Source organism: Pseudorasbora parva, chromosome 18, assembly GCF_024679245.1.
Source record: "Pseudorasbora parva isolate DD20220531a chromosome 18, ASM2467924v1, whole genome shotgun sequence".
Taxonomy (NCBI): Eukaryota; Metazoa; Chordata; class Actinopteri; order Cypriniformes; family Gobionidae; genus Pseudorasbora; species Pseudorasbora parva.
This window is the reverse complement of record NC_090189.1, coordinates 25,393,631-25,413,393: the sequence shown is the minus strand read 5'-3', so window position 1 is coordinate 25,413,393 and position 19,763 is coordinate 25,393,631. Positions and strand designations below refer to the sequence as shown.

At 38.1% G+C, this 19,763-nt stretch overlaps 2 protein-coding genes across 3 annotated transcripts in view; both read right to left on the bottom strand.

Moving 5' to 3' along the window:
• Nucleotides 1–579: 579 nt before the first annotated feature.
• ecscr (endothelial cell surface expressed chemotaxis and apoptosis regulator) lies at nucleotides 580–9,158 on the bottom strand. Of its 2 annotated transcripts, none has more exons than XM_067423687.1 (10): nucleotides 8,861–9,158; nucleotides 6,973–7,050; nucleotides 6,454–6,573; nucleotides 4,744–4,791; nucleotides 4,496–4,588; nucleotides 3,866–3,982; nucleotides 3,695–3,793; nucleotides 3,558–3,591; nucleotides 1,017–1,087; nucleotides 580–909 (listed from the first exon to the last, which is right to left on the bottom strand). In XM_067423687.1, exons 1-10 carry the CDS (start codon nucleotides 8,919–8,921, stop codon nucleotides 845–847), a joined length of 786 nt encoding a protein of 261 aa, XP_067279788.1. In that variant the 5' UTR covers nucleotides 8,922–9,158; the 3' UTR covers nucleotides 580–844. The 2 variants fall into 2 exon arrangements, with proteins under 2 accessions (XP_067279788.1, XP_067279789.1); XM_067423688.1 differs by having other exon boundaries at nucleotides 6,454–6,570.
• A 287-nt stretch (nucleotides 9,159–9,445) lies between these two features.
• Nucleotides 9,446–19,763, bottom strand: part of ppp3ca (protein phosphatase 3, catalytic subunit, alpha isozyme) — a 62,885-nt gene continuing 52,567 nt past the window's right edge. Inside the window, 5 exon segments of the mRNA XM_067424782.1 lie at nucleotides 9,446–11,331; nucleotides 16,843–16,890; nucleotides 17,515–17,566; nucleotides 17,568–17,613; nucleotides 19,398–19,482. Coding sequence (XP_067280883.1) covers nucleotides 11,153–11,331; nucleotides 16,843–16,890; nucleotides 17,515–17,566; nucleotides 17,568–17,613; nucleotides 19,398–19,482 — 410 coding nt within the window. The 3' untranslated portion in view covers nucleotides 9,446–11,152.

Here is a 19,763-nt window from a genome sequence, read left to right as displayed (position 1 = left end):
AACATGCAGCATTGTTTTCAAATACTTTCGAGTCCACACTGTAATGCGAAAATGATATCGTCAAATGTATCCACTTTGCTGACTTCTTTTTTTGCAAGACAATATGGCCCAGCTCAGTGTGGACCGAAGGCCAAAACGAAGAGAAAAACAAATTTATCTGGATGAGTGTAGTTGCTCTTCTAATGGGCTGATGATCTGAATCAGTTGTGTTAGGTAAGGGAGACATACAAAATGTGCAGTGCTGGGCCCCTGGGACCAGGACTGAAAACCTCTAACAGTCGCAAAATAAACATCTGGAAGGGTGATCAGGACAATAACATGAAAAAATATTAACCTAATCAAATTCACAATATATGCATAAAGCCATAGCTATATAAAAATGATGCTATTGCCTAGCAAAAGATAACGCAAAAATATCAAGCCATATACAAATTTGTTTGAAATGTATAATTGGAATCACTGGTCTTATCTCGAAACCTTATAATTAACAATACATTCAGTATCTCACTTTTTGACTTATACTTGACATTAGACATAAATGCACTTTTTTTAATCTGAAAAAAGAAGAGAAACAAGACATAGAAAGATGAGTCATGTTTAATAAGTGTATGATATTTTTATATGCAGTGCAATACATGCAATAAACATAATATATGATCTGTACACTGACCATCAGTAGAGGCACATTGATTCACATTCAATCAACATTATAAATATATAAAATACATATGCCGCCTACAATCTCCATGCACAATGTTTTTTGGGCAAATTCTTGGTCCTCATTGTCAGCTTTATTTATAGCGTTTTTTTACAATGGCGATTGTTTCAAAGCAGCTTTACAGTGTTAGGCGAAAGAGGCATTGTCCACTATAGTGCTGTCAACTGAAGAGATCTGAGGAGAGTCTGTATCTGCACATAAGACATTTACACTTTCATATATTACAATAATGTCAAATAGGATGCTATTTTCTTGGTCTCATTCAGAATTTTTTAGGCAATGCACATAGCCCACTTACCGTTTTCTGTGTTTATTGTCCTCACAGAGACAAGAGTGATGTTTTCCTTCTCACAGTTGCTGGTCATGTTGCTTGAACAAAATTGAGACAGTAGCTTAAATTTATTTTCAACAGATCTGTTATCAAAATACAGTAATATTATGTTATATGTTAATAATCTTTTTTTTCTTATATTATATTATACATATATAACAAGCAATGATGATACCTGAGGATTCACAGTTCTGTCGTGACAACTTTTACCATTGTTTAGTAATGGTAATGGATATGACAATGTTAATGTGCTTAGTCTTGGCGGGACAAATCTGCTCCACTGCTGCTGTTATTGCCATTGCAGAGAAAGCGGGACTTGCTACTGCCAATGCATAAATGACACACTGCTGTGAGCAAGTAAGACATGCTGCTGTTGTACAATAGAGTGGTGCAGGTATGACCATAGACAGTAAAAGAAATGGACGGAGGGATCCCATTGCCTTCTACGGCGTTAAGTGATGTCAGTATAGGAGCACTCGATTCCTGATGGCTGAGCGAACTGCGCAGGCTCAGACTGAGCTTGACGACGTAGATGTGACGTGAGCCTCCTGTCTGACAGCTGTAGGTCTTCTAGTAGTTGTGGAAAATGAAAGCTGAATCACGTTGTTTAAATATTTTCTCCCGTTGCTTTTGGCTCACTATGGGCTTCTCCCCATTCTTCTCCCTTGACTTTATCAGACTTTATGTCTCCACGTCCCCCCGACTGTCTCATAGACAGTAAAAGATTGCCTGCGAGCGTCTCCTCAGGTCTATAAGGTAATTTCTCAACTGTGCGACAGAGTCGAGTTGGTTATGACGCAATCGTTAGCCTATTTTTACAAAAACAGCTTCTACGGGGCGATAGTGTAAGATACAAGGTAACGGAGCCTTTTATGCATTGTCGTGTTTCTTTAGAAATAAACAATGGACAAGTGGAGTCTTTAAACGTCTCAGATGTAAAGTTATTCACTGTCAAAGTGACTCAAAAATGAATGGGAGTCAATGGGATGCTAACAGCAGGTGATGGCTTGGTTAGCAATGGCGCCCCTAGGGGTGGAACGCTTTCCGAGCGCTAGATTACCCCCTTGGGTATGACGTCACTTTTTAGGCCAACCAGTCGGGCAGTTAGCATCACACTGGTTCCCTCAAGAAAACCCAAAAGGATTTTCTCATATTTTGGATTATGTCCATCAAGATAATTATCACAGATGAACACAACTTTTATTCATTTTGAAGCCTAAATGCAGTTGCCAGAAGTAAAAGGCTAAAGCTATAAACTGACTACGCCACAGTCCTGCGAATCTGTGATATTAACGTCACCATCGCTAAGCTTCTGACAACTCTTTCAGTTTATCTCAAAACATTTTCCCAGATCGTTTGAGTTAAACTAGTTAATGAGAGCACAATTATGAGCATAATAAGGCTGTAAAAGCGGACTGAGTTTACCTGTTAGGCATGATGACGTAGGCCGATTTAGCCACTTGTTAGCGACCACCTTGTTCAAGACACGTGACAGTTTCAAAAAATCAAGAGTGGGGCAAAACTAATGTATTTTTTTCATGTCATAGAATAAAACGTGAAAGTGTCTTGAGTTGTGTTCACCACAGACCTTATTTCAGCCATTTAACCAAAAACCCACTCAAAAAAAAACCCATTGATTTCAGTATAGTGGAACCAGACATGCTAAAATGCTAACTCGCTTCCGTGTTTTGGCCTACAATGTGATGCCACACCTGCACCACTCTATAAAGCATACATGAATTACCCATAGTAGATCTATACAGGTGTAGCTAGGAAAGGAGGGGGGGGGGGGGGGGTGACGGGTGTCTGTAAGTGCGCTGCACTCACTGTAAAAAAATATGGACGTAGTGTCTGTGACATCACCCATAGGATTCTAAAGAGCAGTTTTAAAGTGTAAAGTAGAGACAAGCTAGCAGTTGCCATCTTGGCACCACGTCACGCCCATATAACATAAAATGGGCAAAGAGGCAGGACGTGGGCGGAACTGAGGTGGTGATGACTAACAGACAGCGGATAAATGGCTATCCACCAGTCACTCAAAGTTACCATGACCTTAATTATGCAGAACTTTAAGGCTTCATATAATGTAAACGAATGAGTTATAAAAAATAAAAAAAAATCACCCCCTCACATTTGTTATGATGGGCAAAATTAGCTGCAAAACCAAAATTTGTACCAGGCTGTAAAGCATGTTTTTTTTCTGATGTAAAGTTGAAAAATGAGGTTCTGCTCCCTTCTGGAGCCTGTCCCTAGTGGCCCGTCGAGGAATTGCAGTTTAAGTCACTTCCGTATGGGCTTCAACAGAAACTGGGGAAGGTTGCCACTTGGCAGCACTGCTATAGCAAATGCTGACCACTATTTAAAGGTTGAGCAGCGAGCTCATTAGCTACTGATACAGCAGGAACCAATCAGCCATGCCCTATAAATAATATTTTGATTGCATGCATGCAGCGCTATCTACAGTTTCAAGACAGAACTTTGTATTCATGTGGGTTTTTAAGTCCTTACCTTTCCGATACCACAGAGTCATATCTTTTAATACCTATAAAAACAAACAGAAACAAAAACAAAACTGATTTTAAGCTTGTAGCCATGTATGCTTTGACAAATTATCTTAAATCTGAGAGAATGAGAGAGAAACCCACCATTGTGCTGCCTGTTTTCCCTACACCGTCCCCTGAGGTTGATAGTGGTCACCAAGATCACCATGACAACAATTAAAAGGAGTATAAGACTCATCACACCTGCAATTGCAGACAGGAAATATTTTAGTACCAGAATTAATGTGCATCATAAGAGTATCAGTGTAAACCTACCAAAGGCGAGCAAAGTGAGACTGCTGTCTGGTGCCTGTGAAGGTGTAGCCGTCAACTCTGACACGCTGATGTTTGAACGAACTGTTGTTGAAGTCTTTGGAGGTTCAAAAACACCCACTGCACATAGAGCAAACATTTGAAATAATAGTTTAATGTAGTCTAATATGGAAAATGCTTGACTTTACTGATCAACATGACCAATTCTTCAACTCAAATAAGGAATACAATGTTCTTTAAATGACATTTTCCCCATACATTTGACATATGCTGTCATCCACTTCCACTGATTTTCAACCCCCCAAAAAAGTTATGAACAAACATTATTCCAGTAACATTAATAGAATGTTTGTTCAAATGTTATCTGGCCTTTAATAATGTCCTCAACACATAAAAACATAAGTTGGATATTCGATGTTAAACATGTAAAATATTTTTTTACTAATTGCTTCAGAATTTAGAGAAAATTCAAAAGTAACATTCCCATAATATTTGCATAATGATAAAAGGGAATGTTCCCTTATGTATAATCAAGAATTGTTTTTAAAGTGTATTTAAAACAGTTGGATCACTTATGCATATTTCAGTAAATAAGAATTTTTGGGTGGTAAAAACAAGAGAAGAAGGTAAGACCTGTTTTAGCCGCCGGGGATGAGGTGGCATTTAGAGATGTGTCGGTGTGGGATGTTGGTGGTGTTAATGTGAAGTTGGTGATGATGGACTGTCCTGTAATGAATACACACTTCTTATACTTTCCATAACATGTATTATTATACCCTCAAAGTTCACAGATAGTGACTTTACTAGTAGATAAGATTACAAACAAAGTCAAAATCTTCTCCCACGTTCTGAATATATTAAAAGCAGTTCATAATTAATACCCGATGTACTGTATGAAGATGAGATGGGAGTGGATCCATCAGTACTGCCTGGAGAAACAAAGGTACAGGGTAAATTGTGTGAGTTGAATGAGAAGTGCTGCTGTGCAAACTATACAGTATATTTACATCAGCTGAAGTTATACAGGGCCTTCTCAAAAAATTAGCATATTGTGATAAAGTTCATTATTTTCCATAATGTAATGATAAAAATTAAACGTTCATATTTTTTAGATTCATTGCACACCAACTGAAATATTTCAGGTCTTTTATTGTTTTAATACAATTTTTTAATGATTTTGGCATACAGCTCATGAAAACATAAAATTCCTATCTAAAAAAATTAGCATATTATGAAAAGGTTCTCTAAACGAGCTATTAACCTAATCATCTGAATCAACTAATTAACTCTAAACACCTGAAAAAGATTCCTGAGGCTTTTAAAAACTCCCAGCCTGGTTCATTACTCAAAACCGCAATCATGGGTAAGACTGCCGACCTGACTGCTGTCCAGAAGGCCATCATTGACACCCTCAAGCGAGAGAGTAAGACACAGAAAGAAATTTCTGAACGAATAGGCTGTTCCCAGAGTGCTGTATCAAGGCACCTCAGTGGGAAGTCTGTGGGAAGGAAAAAGTGTGGCAAAAAACGCTGCACAACAAGAAGAGGTGACCGGACCCTGAGGAAGTTTGTGGAGAAGGACCGATTCCAGACCTTGGGGGACCTGCGGAAGCAGTGGACTGAGTCTGGAGTAGAAACATCCAGAGCCACCGTGCACAGGCGTGTGCAGGAAATGGGCTACAGGTGCTGCATTCCCCAGGTCAAGCCACTTTTGGGCTACAGAGAAGCAGCACTGGACTGTTGCTCAGTCGTCCAAAGTACTTTTTTCGGATGAAAGCAAATTTTGCATGTCATTCGGAAATCAAGGTGCCAGAGTCTGGAGGAAGACTGGGGAGAAGGAAATGCCAAAATGCCTGAAGTCCAGTGTTAAGTACCCACAGTCAGTGATGGTCTGGGGTGCCATGTCAGCTGCTGGTGTTGGTCCACTGTGTTTTATCAAGGGCAGGGTCAATGCAGCTAGCTATCAGGAGATTTTGGAGCACTTCATGCTTCTATTTGCTGAAAAGCTTTATGGAGATGAAGATTTTTTTTTTCAGCACGACCTGGCACCTGCTCACAGTGCCAAAACCACTGGTAAATGGTTTACTGACCATGGTATTACTGTGCTCAATTGGCCTGCCAACTCTCCTGACCTGAACCCCATAGAGAATCTGTGGGATATTGTGAAGAGAAAGTTGAGAGACGCAAGACCCAACACTCTGGATGAGCTTAAGGCCGATATCGAAGCATCCTGGTCCTCCATAACACCTCAGCAGTGCCACAGGCGGATCGCCTCCATGCCACGCTGCATTGAAGAAGTCATTTGAGTGCATAACTGAACATAATTATTTAAAGGTTGACTTTTTTTGTATTACAAACACTTTTCTTTTATTGGTCGGATAAAATATGCAAATATTTTGAGAATTTTGGGTTTTCATGAGCTGTATGCCAAAATCATCAGTATTAAAACAATAAAAGACCTAAATTATTTCAGTTGGTGTGCAATGAATCTAAAATATATGAAAGTTTAATCTTTATCATTACATTATGGAAAATAATGAACTTTATCACAATATGATAATTTTTTGAGAAGGACCTGTATGTGGGCCTTACCTGTGTGCCTGGAAGATAAAGGAGCTGTGGTTGTGCTCACAGTTTGTGAGGTGTGGTTGGATATGGCATTCTCATGTTGAGATGAAAAAGTAGGAGACAATGTTTTTTCTGTTTGGACTGCTGAAATGAAATTCAACATTTTATTTAAACCTGGAAACAGAACAGAGCTATGCCAAAAAAAAAAAAAAAAAAAGATTATTAGGCCTACTGGTAGAACTCTACAGGGATTTATGCACAGGCTAAAAATATATATAAAAGCTATTTTATTTGTATATTTTATAACTCCCTATACATAGTAAAGCAATGACTTCTGCACTTAATGTGTAGTTTGTTCATATAAAGTACACCAGCAACATTTAGAAAGCATGTTATTGGACATTTAACTATTGCTATTAATTAAAAACAATGGTAAAATTCTGGTTTGGAATTTTTCAATATATGTCAAAGCATCTTTCAGAGGGTAAATTCTTGTTTAGATTGAAAATGTTGTTACTGAGATTTATAAACAATATAACTCACTTGTTCTTGAATCAAAAGACCATGGAGTTACAGCAGTTGTTTTTGGAGACGCTGTACTTTGAAAGTTTGTGTCATTTCCTGTGCACGCCCAATGGAAAACATACATTTCAAAAAAGAGAAATATATAGAAAAATATATAGAAAATTACCATAAAAAGTATTTTAGCACTTTGCTTAAGTGCCTAAATGCATTTAGGGTCAACTGTACGTGGTCAGTGACTATTTCAATTTAAGATAACTTAAGACAACTCATAATCAAAGTTTAGCCACTAGCAAGAAAATAACTTAAGAAGAATTCATTTTAAAATACAAAGAAGATAAAATAAGATGTGTGATGTATAGCCTACACAGTCATGGCCAGGATTTTCTTTCAAACATTTTTGCAAAAATCTTTCATTCAAGTAAAATAATTTGGGGGGAGGGGGGTGAAGGGGGGCTACTTTTCTACCCTAAAAGGTTACTTTTTTAACCTCCCTTTGCTAAGATAAGAGCTCTGAGTGTTCTCCTATAATGCCTGATGAGTTTAGAGAACACCTGACAAGAGATCAGAGACCATTCATACACTGAATCTCTCCAGAGATTCAGATTCCTAGATCCATGTTGGTGCTTCTTCTCTTCAGTTCATCCCACTCAGTTCAGGTCAGGGGCAGAAGCTTCATTTTGTGCTCAGTGACACCTGTGTGTTGATTTTGATGTTTGTTTTGGATCATTGTCCTGATAGAAGATCCAACCACGGCCCATTATAAGATTTAGCAGAAGCCATCAGGTTTTGATTCTTTATCTGTTGGTATTTGAGAGAATCCATGATGCCATATATTTGGACAAGATGTCCAGGATCTCCAGCAAAACATTAGGCCCACAACCATAAAGATCCAGCAGTATATTTAACCGTAAGCATGGAGTTTTTTTTATTATTCCTGTTTACACCAAAGCCATCTGGTGGGTTTGCTGCCAAAAGGGTCTTTTTTTTAGTTTCATCTGACCATAGGACCAGGTCATTTTTGAAGTTCCAGTTGTATCTGACAACTGAATCGGCTGGAGTTTGTTTCTGCATGAGCAAGAAGGATTTTTCTTGAAACCCTCCCAAACAACATATGGTGATGTTGGGGTTGTTTGATTTGTTTTAGGCTTTCTGACCCCAAGACTCGACTAATCTCTGCAATTCTCCAGCTGTGATCCTTGGAGAGTCTTTGGCCACTCAATCTCTCCTCTTCGCCATGCATTAGGACGATATAGACACACGTTCTCTTCCAGGCAGATTTGTAACATCTTTAGTTGATTGGAACTTCTTAATTATTGCCCTGATGGTGGAAATGGGGATTTGCAATGCTTTAGCTATTTTCCTACAGCCACGTTCTATTTTGTAAAGCTCAAATCTTTTCCTGCACATCAGAAATATATTCTTTTGTTTTACTCATTGTGATGAATGATTAAGGGAATTTGGGAATATGTTTCCTCATATTTACACTCCTGTGAAACAAGTCATAGCTGGATTTCATGTTTACCTTGGTGTGCTAAAAATTGTGTCCATTATTAGTGTCCATCCCCCTTTATTATTTTTTTTTACTTCAATAAAAGGTTACTTTTTAAAATGTTTGAATAAAGTATCAAAATGATCGAAAATACAGATTTATTTTTTTACAACCCTCTTTACCAAGGGTGCAACCTGAATCTTTGTTGATTCTAAAACAACATTCCAATAAACCAATCAGATTTGAGGGACAAGTTTACAGTTCATCTGATCCCCTGAAATTTTCCTTTGATTTTAGGGATAAGCTGGGTAGGGTTAGGACAACATTTTCAGACTGGAATGTTGTTCCAGGATCAACAAAATGAGTATATACTGTATATATTTATACACACACACATACATATATAAACTGACTTACCTGCTGAGATGATGGATGAAGACGCAATTATGAGAACGAGAAAAAAGAGAAGCATCTCCATGGCTCAATCCAGATGCGTTTTACTCACATCCGTCTATACAAAACCAGTCGTATGTATCCCAGATATCGATTACGATAATTAAATGTGTATAAAAAACGCCAAAGCAAAAAAATCTCTATGAAAATGTTCTTGAGCAAGTGACCAGTTGAAGTATGAACCAGTATGTCTGTTTCCTGTTGTGTATAATAACACATAAGGGAGAGCACATAGTATTACAAAGCCCTGCTGAGAAGCATGTGTATGGGTGTGTGTCAGTGGGCGCTGGGCTCTGGTTTCAGGGAGAAGTGACTGTGGCCCCTGTGGAAGCTTCCTGTGGAAGAATAGCAGGAAACAGGTGGATTGCCCACATGGAAAAAAAGCTCTTATTGACTGAGCATTTGAAACATAGCAGTTCCTGTGAAGAAAACCTATGGTCTTTGCATTTCTTAACATTATTCTGTCAAAAAATCAGTTTCCTTTTCATAAATGAGAACAATAAATACAATTTTTTCTTTTAAACCAGCATTGAAAGGGGAAAGACGCTATTAGTTCATGCATATTTTATTCAAGAGTAAAAAAAGTGATTTGTCCCATAGGGCATGCTTACAATATGTGTTTTCATTTAGGAAGTCAAATGCGAAAACTTAGTTCCAGAGAAAATTACAAGAAAAATAGTCACAAATCCATAAAATTCCTTCTTTGAAATAAACCACGTCTGGACCAAACAAGGATCAGAAAACAGTGGAAATGAAAGAACTGTAAGCTTAATCGTAAGAATAATAAGAAGATCATCAAGAATCATAATGATAATATAGTTTTCCTCTTCAAAGTGAGACACTGAATTTTCCTCAAGCCCAATTAGTTTACATTTGAATAAACCATGCGATCATGCTTTGGCAGCCTGAATGTTGCTTTTCACTGAGTAATATGTTCATTCACACTACTGAACAACTTCTGTACACCAACTGAACAGAGAGAACAAAACTAAAAGAAAGAACGAAAGATGGCGAAAAAACACCTCGGAAAAGAGCGTCAGTGCCTGTACAGCCAAACTATACAAAAATAAAATCAACAATAAAATGATATTAATGGAAAAGAAAAAAACAAACAAAATCAAACAAAAGATTACAAAATCATATCAATTTATAGAGATATAAAAAACAAACTAGACCTTTACAAATATAATTTGAAGGGAAATAATTCAAGTCTACTATATTGAAACACATCACAATTATAATTTCACATATCAATAAGGAACTTAGTTGCATGCACTGATGCGTTCAGTACCATAGATGCTGTTAAAAATCATCGTCCTCGACCATTGTTAATAATCATATATTTAAATATATTTATATATATATTTATATATAATATTTATTTGACTTGCGAAATGTACTATGTGCATTCTCTCTCTTGAGATACAGGCAAGTGAGAAACAATCAGGAAGGTGGCGCCGAAAGGTCGAGCTTGAGCTTTCGCTGCGGTTTTTTCCTCCATCCAAAAAGGTTGCTTTGAACGAGAGTCTCCAGTGGACAAGCAGAACTGCTCTGCTCTTCTACCGATTCACGGCATCTTACCAAAAACCAAATCAGGAAATAAAACCCCCCCCAGGTAAGGTTGCATTGCAAGTAATCAAAAATGTACAGGGTTTGTTGTTAAATGTCCTTTCTTACAAACATTTTTTCATTTTTTTGTCATTTCAAATTTGTATATTTATTAATACTAGTAGCAAAACATCATCAACAGTGAGATCACTTCCTTATGAGATGGGAACATGAAGAAAAACTGAATCAAAAGAGGAAAAAAAGTGTGCATGGAACCAGCACAGGGCAGGCTCATCACCCGCACCGACGAACTGGATGGATCAGGCTTAAGAGTTCCTAAACCACGCCCACTTGGCCTGTGGGCGGAGTCGGAAAGGAACTGAGACCGCCCCCCTCTCTGATAAAGACACTTTCAGCCCTTGACAGGCATTTCACCCCCCAACCCTCCTTCCCAGTCAACACTCCCAAAAAAGGCAGAAACTTGCCGTCGGCAAGCTGACAGTAAGAAAACAGTCTGCCCATTTTCAGTGACACATTTAAGATAGTTTTGGTTCTCTAATTGGACATTGGAGCGGGGAGGGACGTGTAGGTGATGTCATTGGGTGTTTGTTGAAAGCAGGAGGCCTTAAATCACAAGTTTGGCATTGTCCTGCCATGCGTCGTGGCGGTGGCATGGACTCAGGTGCAGGTGAGTGGGCAGCCATTTCATCACTGGATGTTACTGTTGTCATCGGTGCCGTTGGTCTCGGACACGTTCATCTTGCCCATGGAGTGGCCCACGTGGTTGACCCCGTCCTTGCGGGGTGGCATGCGCTCATTGATGCGGTCCAGACCTTTAGCCTCTTCGAAACTGCTGATCTTATGCTGTGGAGAGAAGCCACGGATGGCTGCGGAGAGACGGGAAAAAGCCCACAATGAGTCCGACAAACTAGTTTGTATGATCTGCTATATATACACCACCATTCACAATTTGGGGTCAGTAGTATTTAAAAAAAGAGAAATTAATAATTTTACTCAGCTTGTATCACAAAATATTAAACAGTACAAATGTTTTTGATGTTTCTTCAACACCATATCAGCATATTAGCATCACAGGATTAAATTATATTTTAAAATATAATCAAATACAAAACAATTATTTTAAATTCCAAGAGTAGTTCACAATATTACTGTTTTACTGTATTTTTTTTGTCAAATAAATGCAGCATTGTTGAGACTTATTTCAAAAACATTTAAACATTTTTGAACTTGTGAATAGTAGTGTATACCTTGAATATTCAAAATATATTCTATGGAGAAATAATAGAAATAAAAACGCAAATTAATCAATTATCAATTTATTGAAAGGTTAGTTCACCCAAAAATGAAAATTTTATGTTTATCTGCTTACCCCCAGGGCATCCAAGATGTGTGTTTGTTTCCACAAACATATAATAAACCCTGTGGCTCGTGGCGACACATTGATGTCTTAAGACACGAAACAATTGATTTCTGCGAGAAACCATACAGAATGTGTTATTTTTTACCTCATATCAGACGAATCTCATCTAGTATTGCCAATGCCATTACTTCCATAGAGTAAGGTCAAAAACCCGGCGTGATCATATAATTACATAGGTGGCTCATTCAACCAATCTGCACCATCCGCGCAGGCACTAATGTGGTTTTTCTCTCTCTCTCTCTCTCTCTCTCTCTCTCTCTCTCTCTCTCTCTCTCTCTCTCTCTCTCTATATATATATATATATATATATATAGTGCCTTGCGAAAGTATTCGGCCCCCTTGAACTCTGCGACCTTTTGCCACATTTCAGGCTTCAAACATAAAGATGTAAAACAAATTTTTTTGTGAAGAATCAACAAGTGGGACACAATCATGAAGTGGAACGAAATTTATTGGATATTTCAAACTTTTTTAACAAATTAAAAACTGAAAAATTGGGAGTGCAAAATTATTTGGTCCCTTTACTTTTATGCAGCAAACTCTCTCCAGAAGTTCAGTGAGGATCTCTGAATGATCCAATGTTGACCTAAATGACTAATGATGATAAATAGAATCCACCTGTGTGTAATCAAGTCTCCGTATAAATGCACCTGCACTGTGATAGTCTCAGAGGTCCGTTAAAAGTGCAGAGAGCATCATGAAGAACAAGGAACACACCAGGCAGGTCCGAGATACTGTTGTGGAGAAGTTTAAAGCCGGATTTGGATACAAAAAGATTTCCCAAGCTTTGAACATCCCAAGGAGCACTGTGCAAGCGATAATATTGAAATGGAAGGAGTATCAGACCACTGCAAATCTACCAAGACCTGGCCGTCCCTGTAAACTTTCAGCTCATACAAGGAGACGACTGATCAGAGATGCAGCCAAGAGGCCCATGATCATTCTGGATGAACTGCAGAGATCTACAGCTGAGGTGGGAGACTCTGTCCATAGGTCAACAATCAGTCGTATACTTCACAAACCTGGCATTTAAGGAAGAGTGGCAAGAAGAAAGCCATTTCTTAAAGATATCCATAAAAAGTGTTGTTTAAAGTTTGCCACAAGCCACCTGGAAGACACACCAAACATGTGGAAGAAGGTGCTCTGGTCAGATGAAACCAAAATTTAACTTTTTGGCAACAAAGCAAAAAGTTATGTTTGGCGTAAAAGCAACACAGCTAATATCACCCTGAACACACCATCCCCACTGTCAAACATGGTGGTGGCAGCATCATGGTTTGGGCCTGCTTTTCTTTAGCAGGGACAGGGAAGATGGTTAAAATTGATGGGAAGATGGATGGAGCCAAATATAGGACCATTTTGGAAGAAAACCTGATGGAGTCTGCAAAAGACCTGAGATTTGTCTTCCAACAAGACAATGATCCAAAACATAAAGCAAAATCTACAATGGAATGGTTAAAAAATAAACATATCCAGGTGTTAGAATGGCCAAGTCAAAGTCCAGACCTGAATCCAATCGAGAATCTGTGGAAAGAACTGAAAACTGCTGTTCACAAACGCTCTCCATCCAACCCGAGCTTGAGCGTTTCTGCAAGGAGGAATGGGCAAAAATTTCAGTCTCTCGATGTGCAAAACTGATAGAGACATACCCCAAGCGACTTACAGCTGTAATCGCAGCAAAAGGTGGCGCTACAAAGTATTAACTTAAGGGGGCCGAATAATTTTGCACGCCCAATTTTTCAGTTTTTGATTTGTTAAAAAAGTTTGAAATATCCAATGAATTTCATTCCACTTCATGATTGTGAAGTGTGTTCAATGATCGCGCCGGGTTTTTGACCTTACTCTATGGAAGTAATGGCGTTGGGAATACTAGATGAGATTCGTCTGATATGAGGTAAAAAAATAACACAAATTCTGTACGGTTTCTCGCAGAAACCGATTGTTTCGTGTCTTAAGACATCAATGTGTCGCCACGAGCCACAGGGTTTAATATGGAATTGTATGTCTGTTTGTTTTTTACTCTCATAGAAATACACCCCATTGACTTAATTTGTGTTCTACTAAAGAAACAAACACACCTCATCTTGGATGCACTGGAGGTAAGCAGATAAACATCAAATTTTCATTTTTGGGGTGAACTAACCCTTTAATTAAAAATCTAAATTGGTTAATAACTTATTAAATTGTAGGGGGGGGGGAGGTATTTAAAACTACTAAGTAAAAATCAATAAGTGTAACAATAAAATAATGCATTAACAAATTTTAATAACTTAAAAAATAAGTTATTTTTTTATTACATTTACTTAAAATATTTAAATGTTTAAATATATAACATTTAAAATATCTGTATTAACTAATATTTCAATTTTAAAAAATATTATTTAATAACTAATTTGTAAATGCAACTTTTATAGTCATGAGACAGTTGCGTTTCCTAGAATGCAATAGTGCCCAAGCATATTTTTTCCATTTATTTTTCCCATCTAGATTTTTACAAAGTCTTACTTAAAAGCCAATAACCAAACCTACCAGCTACGTATGAGGTGAATCACAATATTACAGTTTGTTTTAAAGCAAGAAAGTATGGGGGAAAAAGGTACTTAATGGCTTTAATAAGGGTAGCACTACAATCCCATGAAGAATTGCAAACAACATATCAATTAAGACAAGATGTAGAAATATGAAACTATTCATTTAAAGTTATGTCATTCGCTGTGCTTCTTTGAAGCGATCTGATTGGTGGAATGTTCTGTGGAGCATCATGGGTAATGTAATTTTTCATTACAAATTCAGCTGTTAAACAAAATTTATTTCACAAAATAAGTCAAAATAATAAAGCCTGCTGGTTTCAAGAGAAGCATTTACCATTGGTTAACAACCTCGTAGCTTTATCTTTATTTGTCAATATATTTTAACTGTGGAAGTAGAAAGCAGTGTCCAAACCCCTCGTGTCCATCCATTTGTGTATCACTGAGGTGAGCTGGTCTCAGAAAGTGAGAGGTTGCAGAAAAGGAACACACTCTGGTTGGCTGAGAGTTCCTGATTGCGGTTAATCACATGCTATGCCCCAAACTTAAACCATGAGGGCCAGAGGAAAAGCAGCACCCGACAGACCATATCAAAAAATCATGCCTCCAGTTTAGATGCTACCTCAAACCATCATGCAAGATATAAAAGGAATGTTCAATTAATGTCACCACTCAAAAAGGGCACGGCAAATATCTGGTTAAATTGATGTTGCTGTTAAAAAAAACAAAAAAACAAACAAACATTTTTCTGTACAAATAGCATCTTGTAATGCCTTTGTTAAATAATGGCTGTGTCTAAAACTCTCACAGAAGAAAAATGTAAATGTTCAAATACATTTAAAATAACAATAAATGTAAATTATACAGGTAAAATTACAAATGTAAATATACACTACTTTCAAAAGTTTGGAGCATTGAGGCATTTATTTGCTCAAAAATACAGTAAAATAGTACTAGTTTGAAATATTATTATAATTTGAAATAACAGTTTTCTTATTTATTCTTGTGATGGCAAAGCTGAATTGCAGTCCAGCCTGCAGTGTCACCTGATCATCATTCTAATATGCTGATTTGCGAGGCAAGAAATATTGCTTATTATTAATGTGGATAACAGCTGTTTAATATTTTTGTGAAAACCTTGATACACTTTTTTTTTACACAATTCTTTGATAAATAGAAAGTTCAGAAGAACATAATTTATTTGAAATATAAATATTTTATAACATTATAAATGTCTTTATTGCCACTTTTGATCAATTTAATGCATCATTGCTGAATAAAGTATTTACCCCAAACTTTTGAACGGTAGTGTTAAATTGCACTTGATTGACTGATTGTTTGCGAAACAAGTAAAAATCAGAACTGAAAAATAAAATAAAAAATAATCCATAGCGTTGAGCCCAGCAGTCAAAATGTTCTTGCTTTGGAGTCTTTGAATTTCTTTGCTTTGTTAAGTCATTGACTGAGTGGGTAATTAGGCAACTGCCTTATGTTTCGGACACAGCCACAGTGTTAACCAGTAAGCAATCTAGGCTATGTCAGATTATTTGAAAAAAGTTTAACATCAAACTGTTCCCAGACATGTGCGGTGCCTTTTCGTAGTGATGTGGTGGATTTCTGGCCTTGTGGCTGTTCTCTAATGTGGTGTGTTTGTTAAGCCTCTTTCACACAGCGATTCCGGCAAATACACGGATAATTCGACCTGGCATTTGTTCCCTGGCCGCTAGATTTGGTCCATTCACACTGCCAGTGAAATACCGTAATATGTGCGCTTTCACACACAACCCGTAATGGTCCCGGAACGAGTTGACACGTGAAATCCTGATGTGACGTATAACGGCGAGCGATCTCTCAGCTTTCAGCGCAGATAGTAAGGAGCTCCGTGGTCTCGACTTGTGTCCAGTTTGCTCACATTTATTGCTTGTTTAATTTTAGTTTCTTTTGTATACGAACACTCTCTGCGTTTAAAACACCGACTAGCTCTTCTGGCACTGCAGGGTTGTATTATTAAAAAAACAAGCTCTAGGAGTCGCACGATAACTACGTACACGTTGTGGCATTAGTTTTTGCTTTTGTTCACACAGCGCTCATCCCGGGTCGAATCCCGCAATGTTACTAGGTCCCCGACCCGGGTTCAATTCGGTAATCAATTCCGGGACGTGGTTGCTTTCGCGACCCGGCAATGTTCCGACGTGCAGTGTGAAAGGGGCTTTACTTAGTTAGAGCAGTCAACTTCAAAGTGTGTTGACCCTGGTGGAAAATCCAGCATCTACTGATAGATGTGTTTTGAAATGTGGTTCTAACTGATAGACCACGTTGAAACAAACCAGATACCATCTGGTCTCGCCAGCTAAAAACCATCTACCATGTTCCAAAACACAGCGACCAGCCTATGCTGGATAACAACCAGACACATGTCCTGGAATTACCTTCTCCATCTTCTTCTGTCTCGATGGCTTCAATGGCTTCGATGGTTGCTGGAGGGAGAGGAGGGGAGTGTGTTACACCTGAACAAGCCATGCAACAGCAGAAACGCACAGGCAAGCGGTTGTGCGCAAGCAGCGGCGGGAGCCGGGACAACCCCGTGAGACGCATGCACGCCAACCAGACTATGGACCACAGACTCAGACAATCCCCTCAACCATTCGCACTCTGCAGGAGGCTTCTCCTGCTTTTCACGCTTGCTGTGCTCTGGACACCCTACAGGCCTCTCAGAACTCATTCTCACCCCAGTTTACCAACGACGGGTAAACCGACCCACTAATATGTCCATGCTTTGGGGGAACTAAAAGAGCAGCACCCCAAAGCCTGGAGTTTGTCAGAGGATACAGAGAGAGACAGATGGAGAGACAGGTGGAAGAGACAGACACTATAGAGACAGTAGAGGAGGAAATAAAAAGGAGAGAGAGAGAGATAGAGAGAGAGATAGAGAGAGAGAGAGAGAGAGAGAGAGAGAGAGAGAGAGAGAGAGAGAGAGAGAGAGAGAGAGAGAGAGAGAGAGAGAGAGAGAGAGAGAGAGAGAGAGAAAGAAGAGAGAGAAGGAGACAGAGGGAGACAAGAACCAAAAGAGAGACATGGCCAGTACTGGGTCGTGTGCTCACCACTCTGTAGAGTCTGCTTGCCACCAGAAAGCACCCCGCTGGGCAGCATGCCCGGTAGGGGTCAAGCCTTCAATGTCAAACACATTCTCACTCTCCTCTCTGCAAGACAGGATATTACCATCAGAAAATAATAACACACACTGATTTTACACTACTGTCCAAAAGTTTGGCGTCAACAAGATATTTTTATGTTTTTGAAATAATTTATTATTCTCATCAAGGCTGCATTTATTTGATCAAAAATCTATTTAAAGGTCAATAATTACTTCAGGAACCATTCCGATATGCTGATTTGGTGCTAAAGAAACATTTCTTATTATTATCAATGCTGAAAAACCTGCTACTTAAAAATCTGCTGTGCTACTTAATATTTTTGTTTTATTATGTAATATTTGTTGCATTCATTTGAAATAGAAATCTTTTGTAACATTATAATTAATTGGCTTTACTTTAACTTTTGATCAATGTAATGCATCCTTTGCTGAGTAATTCAAGTTGTATTAAAGGTAGGGTAGGCAATTTTGGAGAGGTTAGCAATAGCAATATATCCCACACACCCTCCCTCCCTTCAATTTTTAAAGTCACGTTTCTTCCAAAACACATGAATGCACACAGCAGATTCAGCAAAGCGCCATGAGAGACGTTAAATTACCTCATGTCTCAAAAAGCACACAATAATGTAGAAATTAAACAATTTATAGAGCACTTACATGTACATCTGACTGCTGCAGATTCATGTCAGTGTTGATAAAAATGCATAAATCCGAGTCTGAGGACATGAACTGCTCCAGGTAGAATGTCACTGGTTGTCATCGTAGCGTTACGGTTATGACATGGTGTGAACGCAGCATAAGCTCATTGTTTTGGTTCATCAGGAACTGTAAAAGGCGGCACCAAACTGTTTTCCAGACATGTGCAGTGTGCCTTTTCGTAGTGATGTGGTGGCTTTCTGGCCTTGTGGCACTTCTCTAATGTGGTGTGTTTGTTAAGCCCTATTCGGACGGGATTATAATCTGGTAATAATTACTTTAATTATTAATTTTTAATTAATTATTAATTATTAATTATTTAATTTTATATATATATATATATATATATATATATATATATATATATATATATATATATATATATATATATATATATTTTTTTTTTTTTTTAATCTAATCCAGTTCCGAATAGGGCTTTAGTTAGTTAGAGCAGTCAACTTCAGAGTGTGTTGACCCTGGTGGAAAATCCAGCATATTCTGATAGATGTGTTTCGAAATGTGGTTCTAACTAGTAGACCATATTGAAACCAGATACCATCTGGTCTCATCAGCTAGAAACCATCTACCATGTTCCAAAACACAGCTACCAGCCTATGCTGGATTACAGCCAGATACATGTCCTGGAATTACCTGCTTTTTTTAGGCCGCTCAGTGACTCTCATTGAACGCGCTGATGACTTGTGATGTGTCTGCGAGCAGGTGCACGGAGGTATGGAAATACATATGTTGACATTTGGCATTTGGAATGAATAAAAAAAAAAGAAAAAAAAAAAGAAAAAATATTGCCTACCCTACTTTTAAGTTATTTTTTTAAAAAAAATCACAATCTAAATTGTGATTTTTAGTTTATTTTTTACAGTAAAAAAGGGGTCTCTGTAAAAAATACTTGCATTTTTAACCAAAAGACGTCCAAGGAATTCCATAGTGTACCTTTAAAATACTACCTTTAAAGTAGTGTCCGGCATCCCAGTCTTATGTTGTACTGAATATCAGCAATATCTTGCAATACCGCTCTTCTATTTATCACTTATGACAAGCAAGAACAGTTTCATAAGCATGTGACCCAGCTGACCGCAGACTGAATGACTCAGCTGGAGGAACCCCCATTTGTACCTGAGCACCGAGAACATCTTGGCCATTTTCCCAATGGCACGAATCTTGTTCCTAATCACCTCTTTGCGAGCAGCTGCTGCATTGGCTGTGGGCGGAAAGAAAAAATGAAGCAGTCTGTATGACCAGAGGCTAAAAACCTCCAGAAACTTTTCTTCTTTTATATACATAATGTAGACACACAAGAAATTATGTATTGTGTTGGTGGCAGTTTGGAAAGTAGCTAACTTAAAGAAGCGACACAACTAACTACCTACATGTTTTAGTAGTGTGACAGTAGCTCAGCATTTTGTAGCTTTTAAAGTAACAAGCTACTTTTCCAATGTGTAACGTGACAATACACATGCATTGCAAATCCGATCTGTTTTT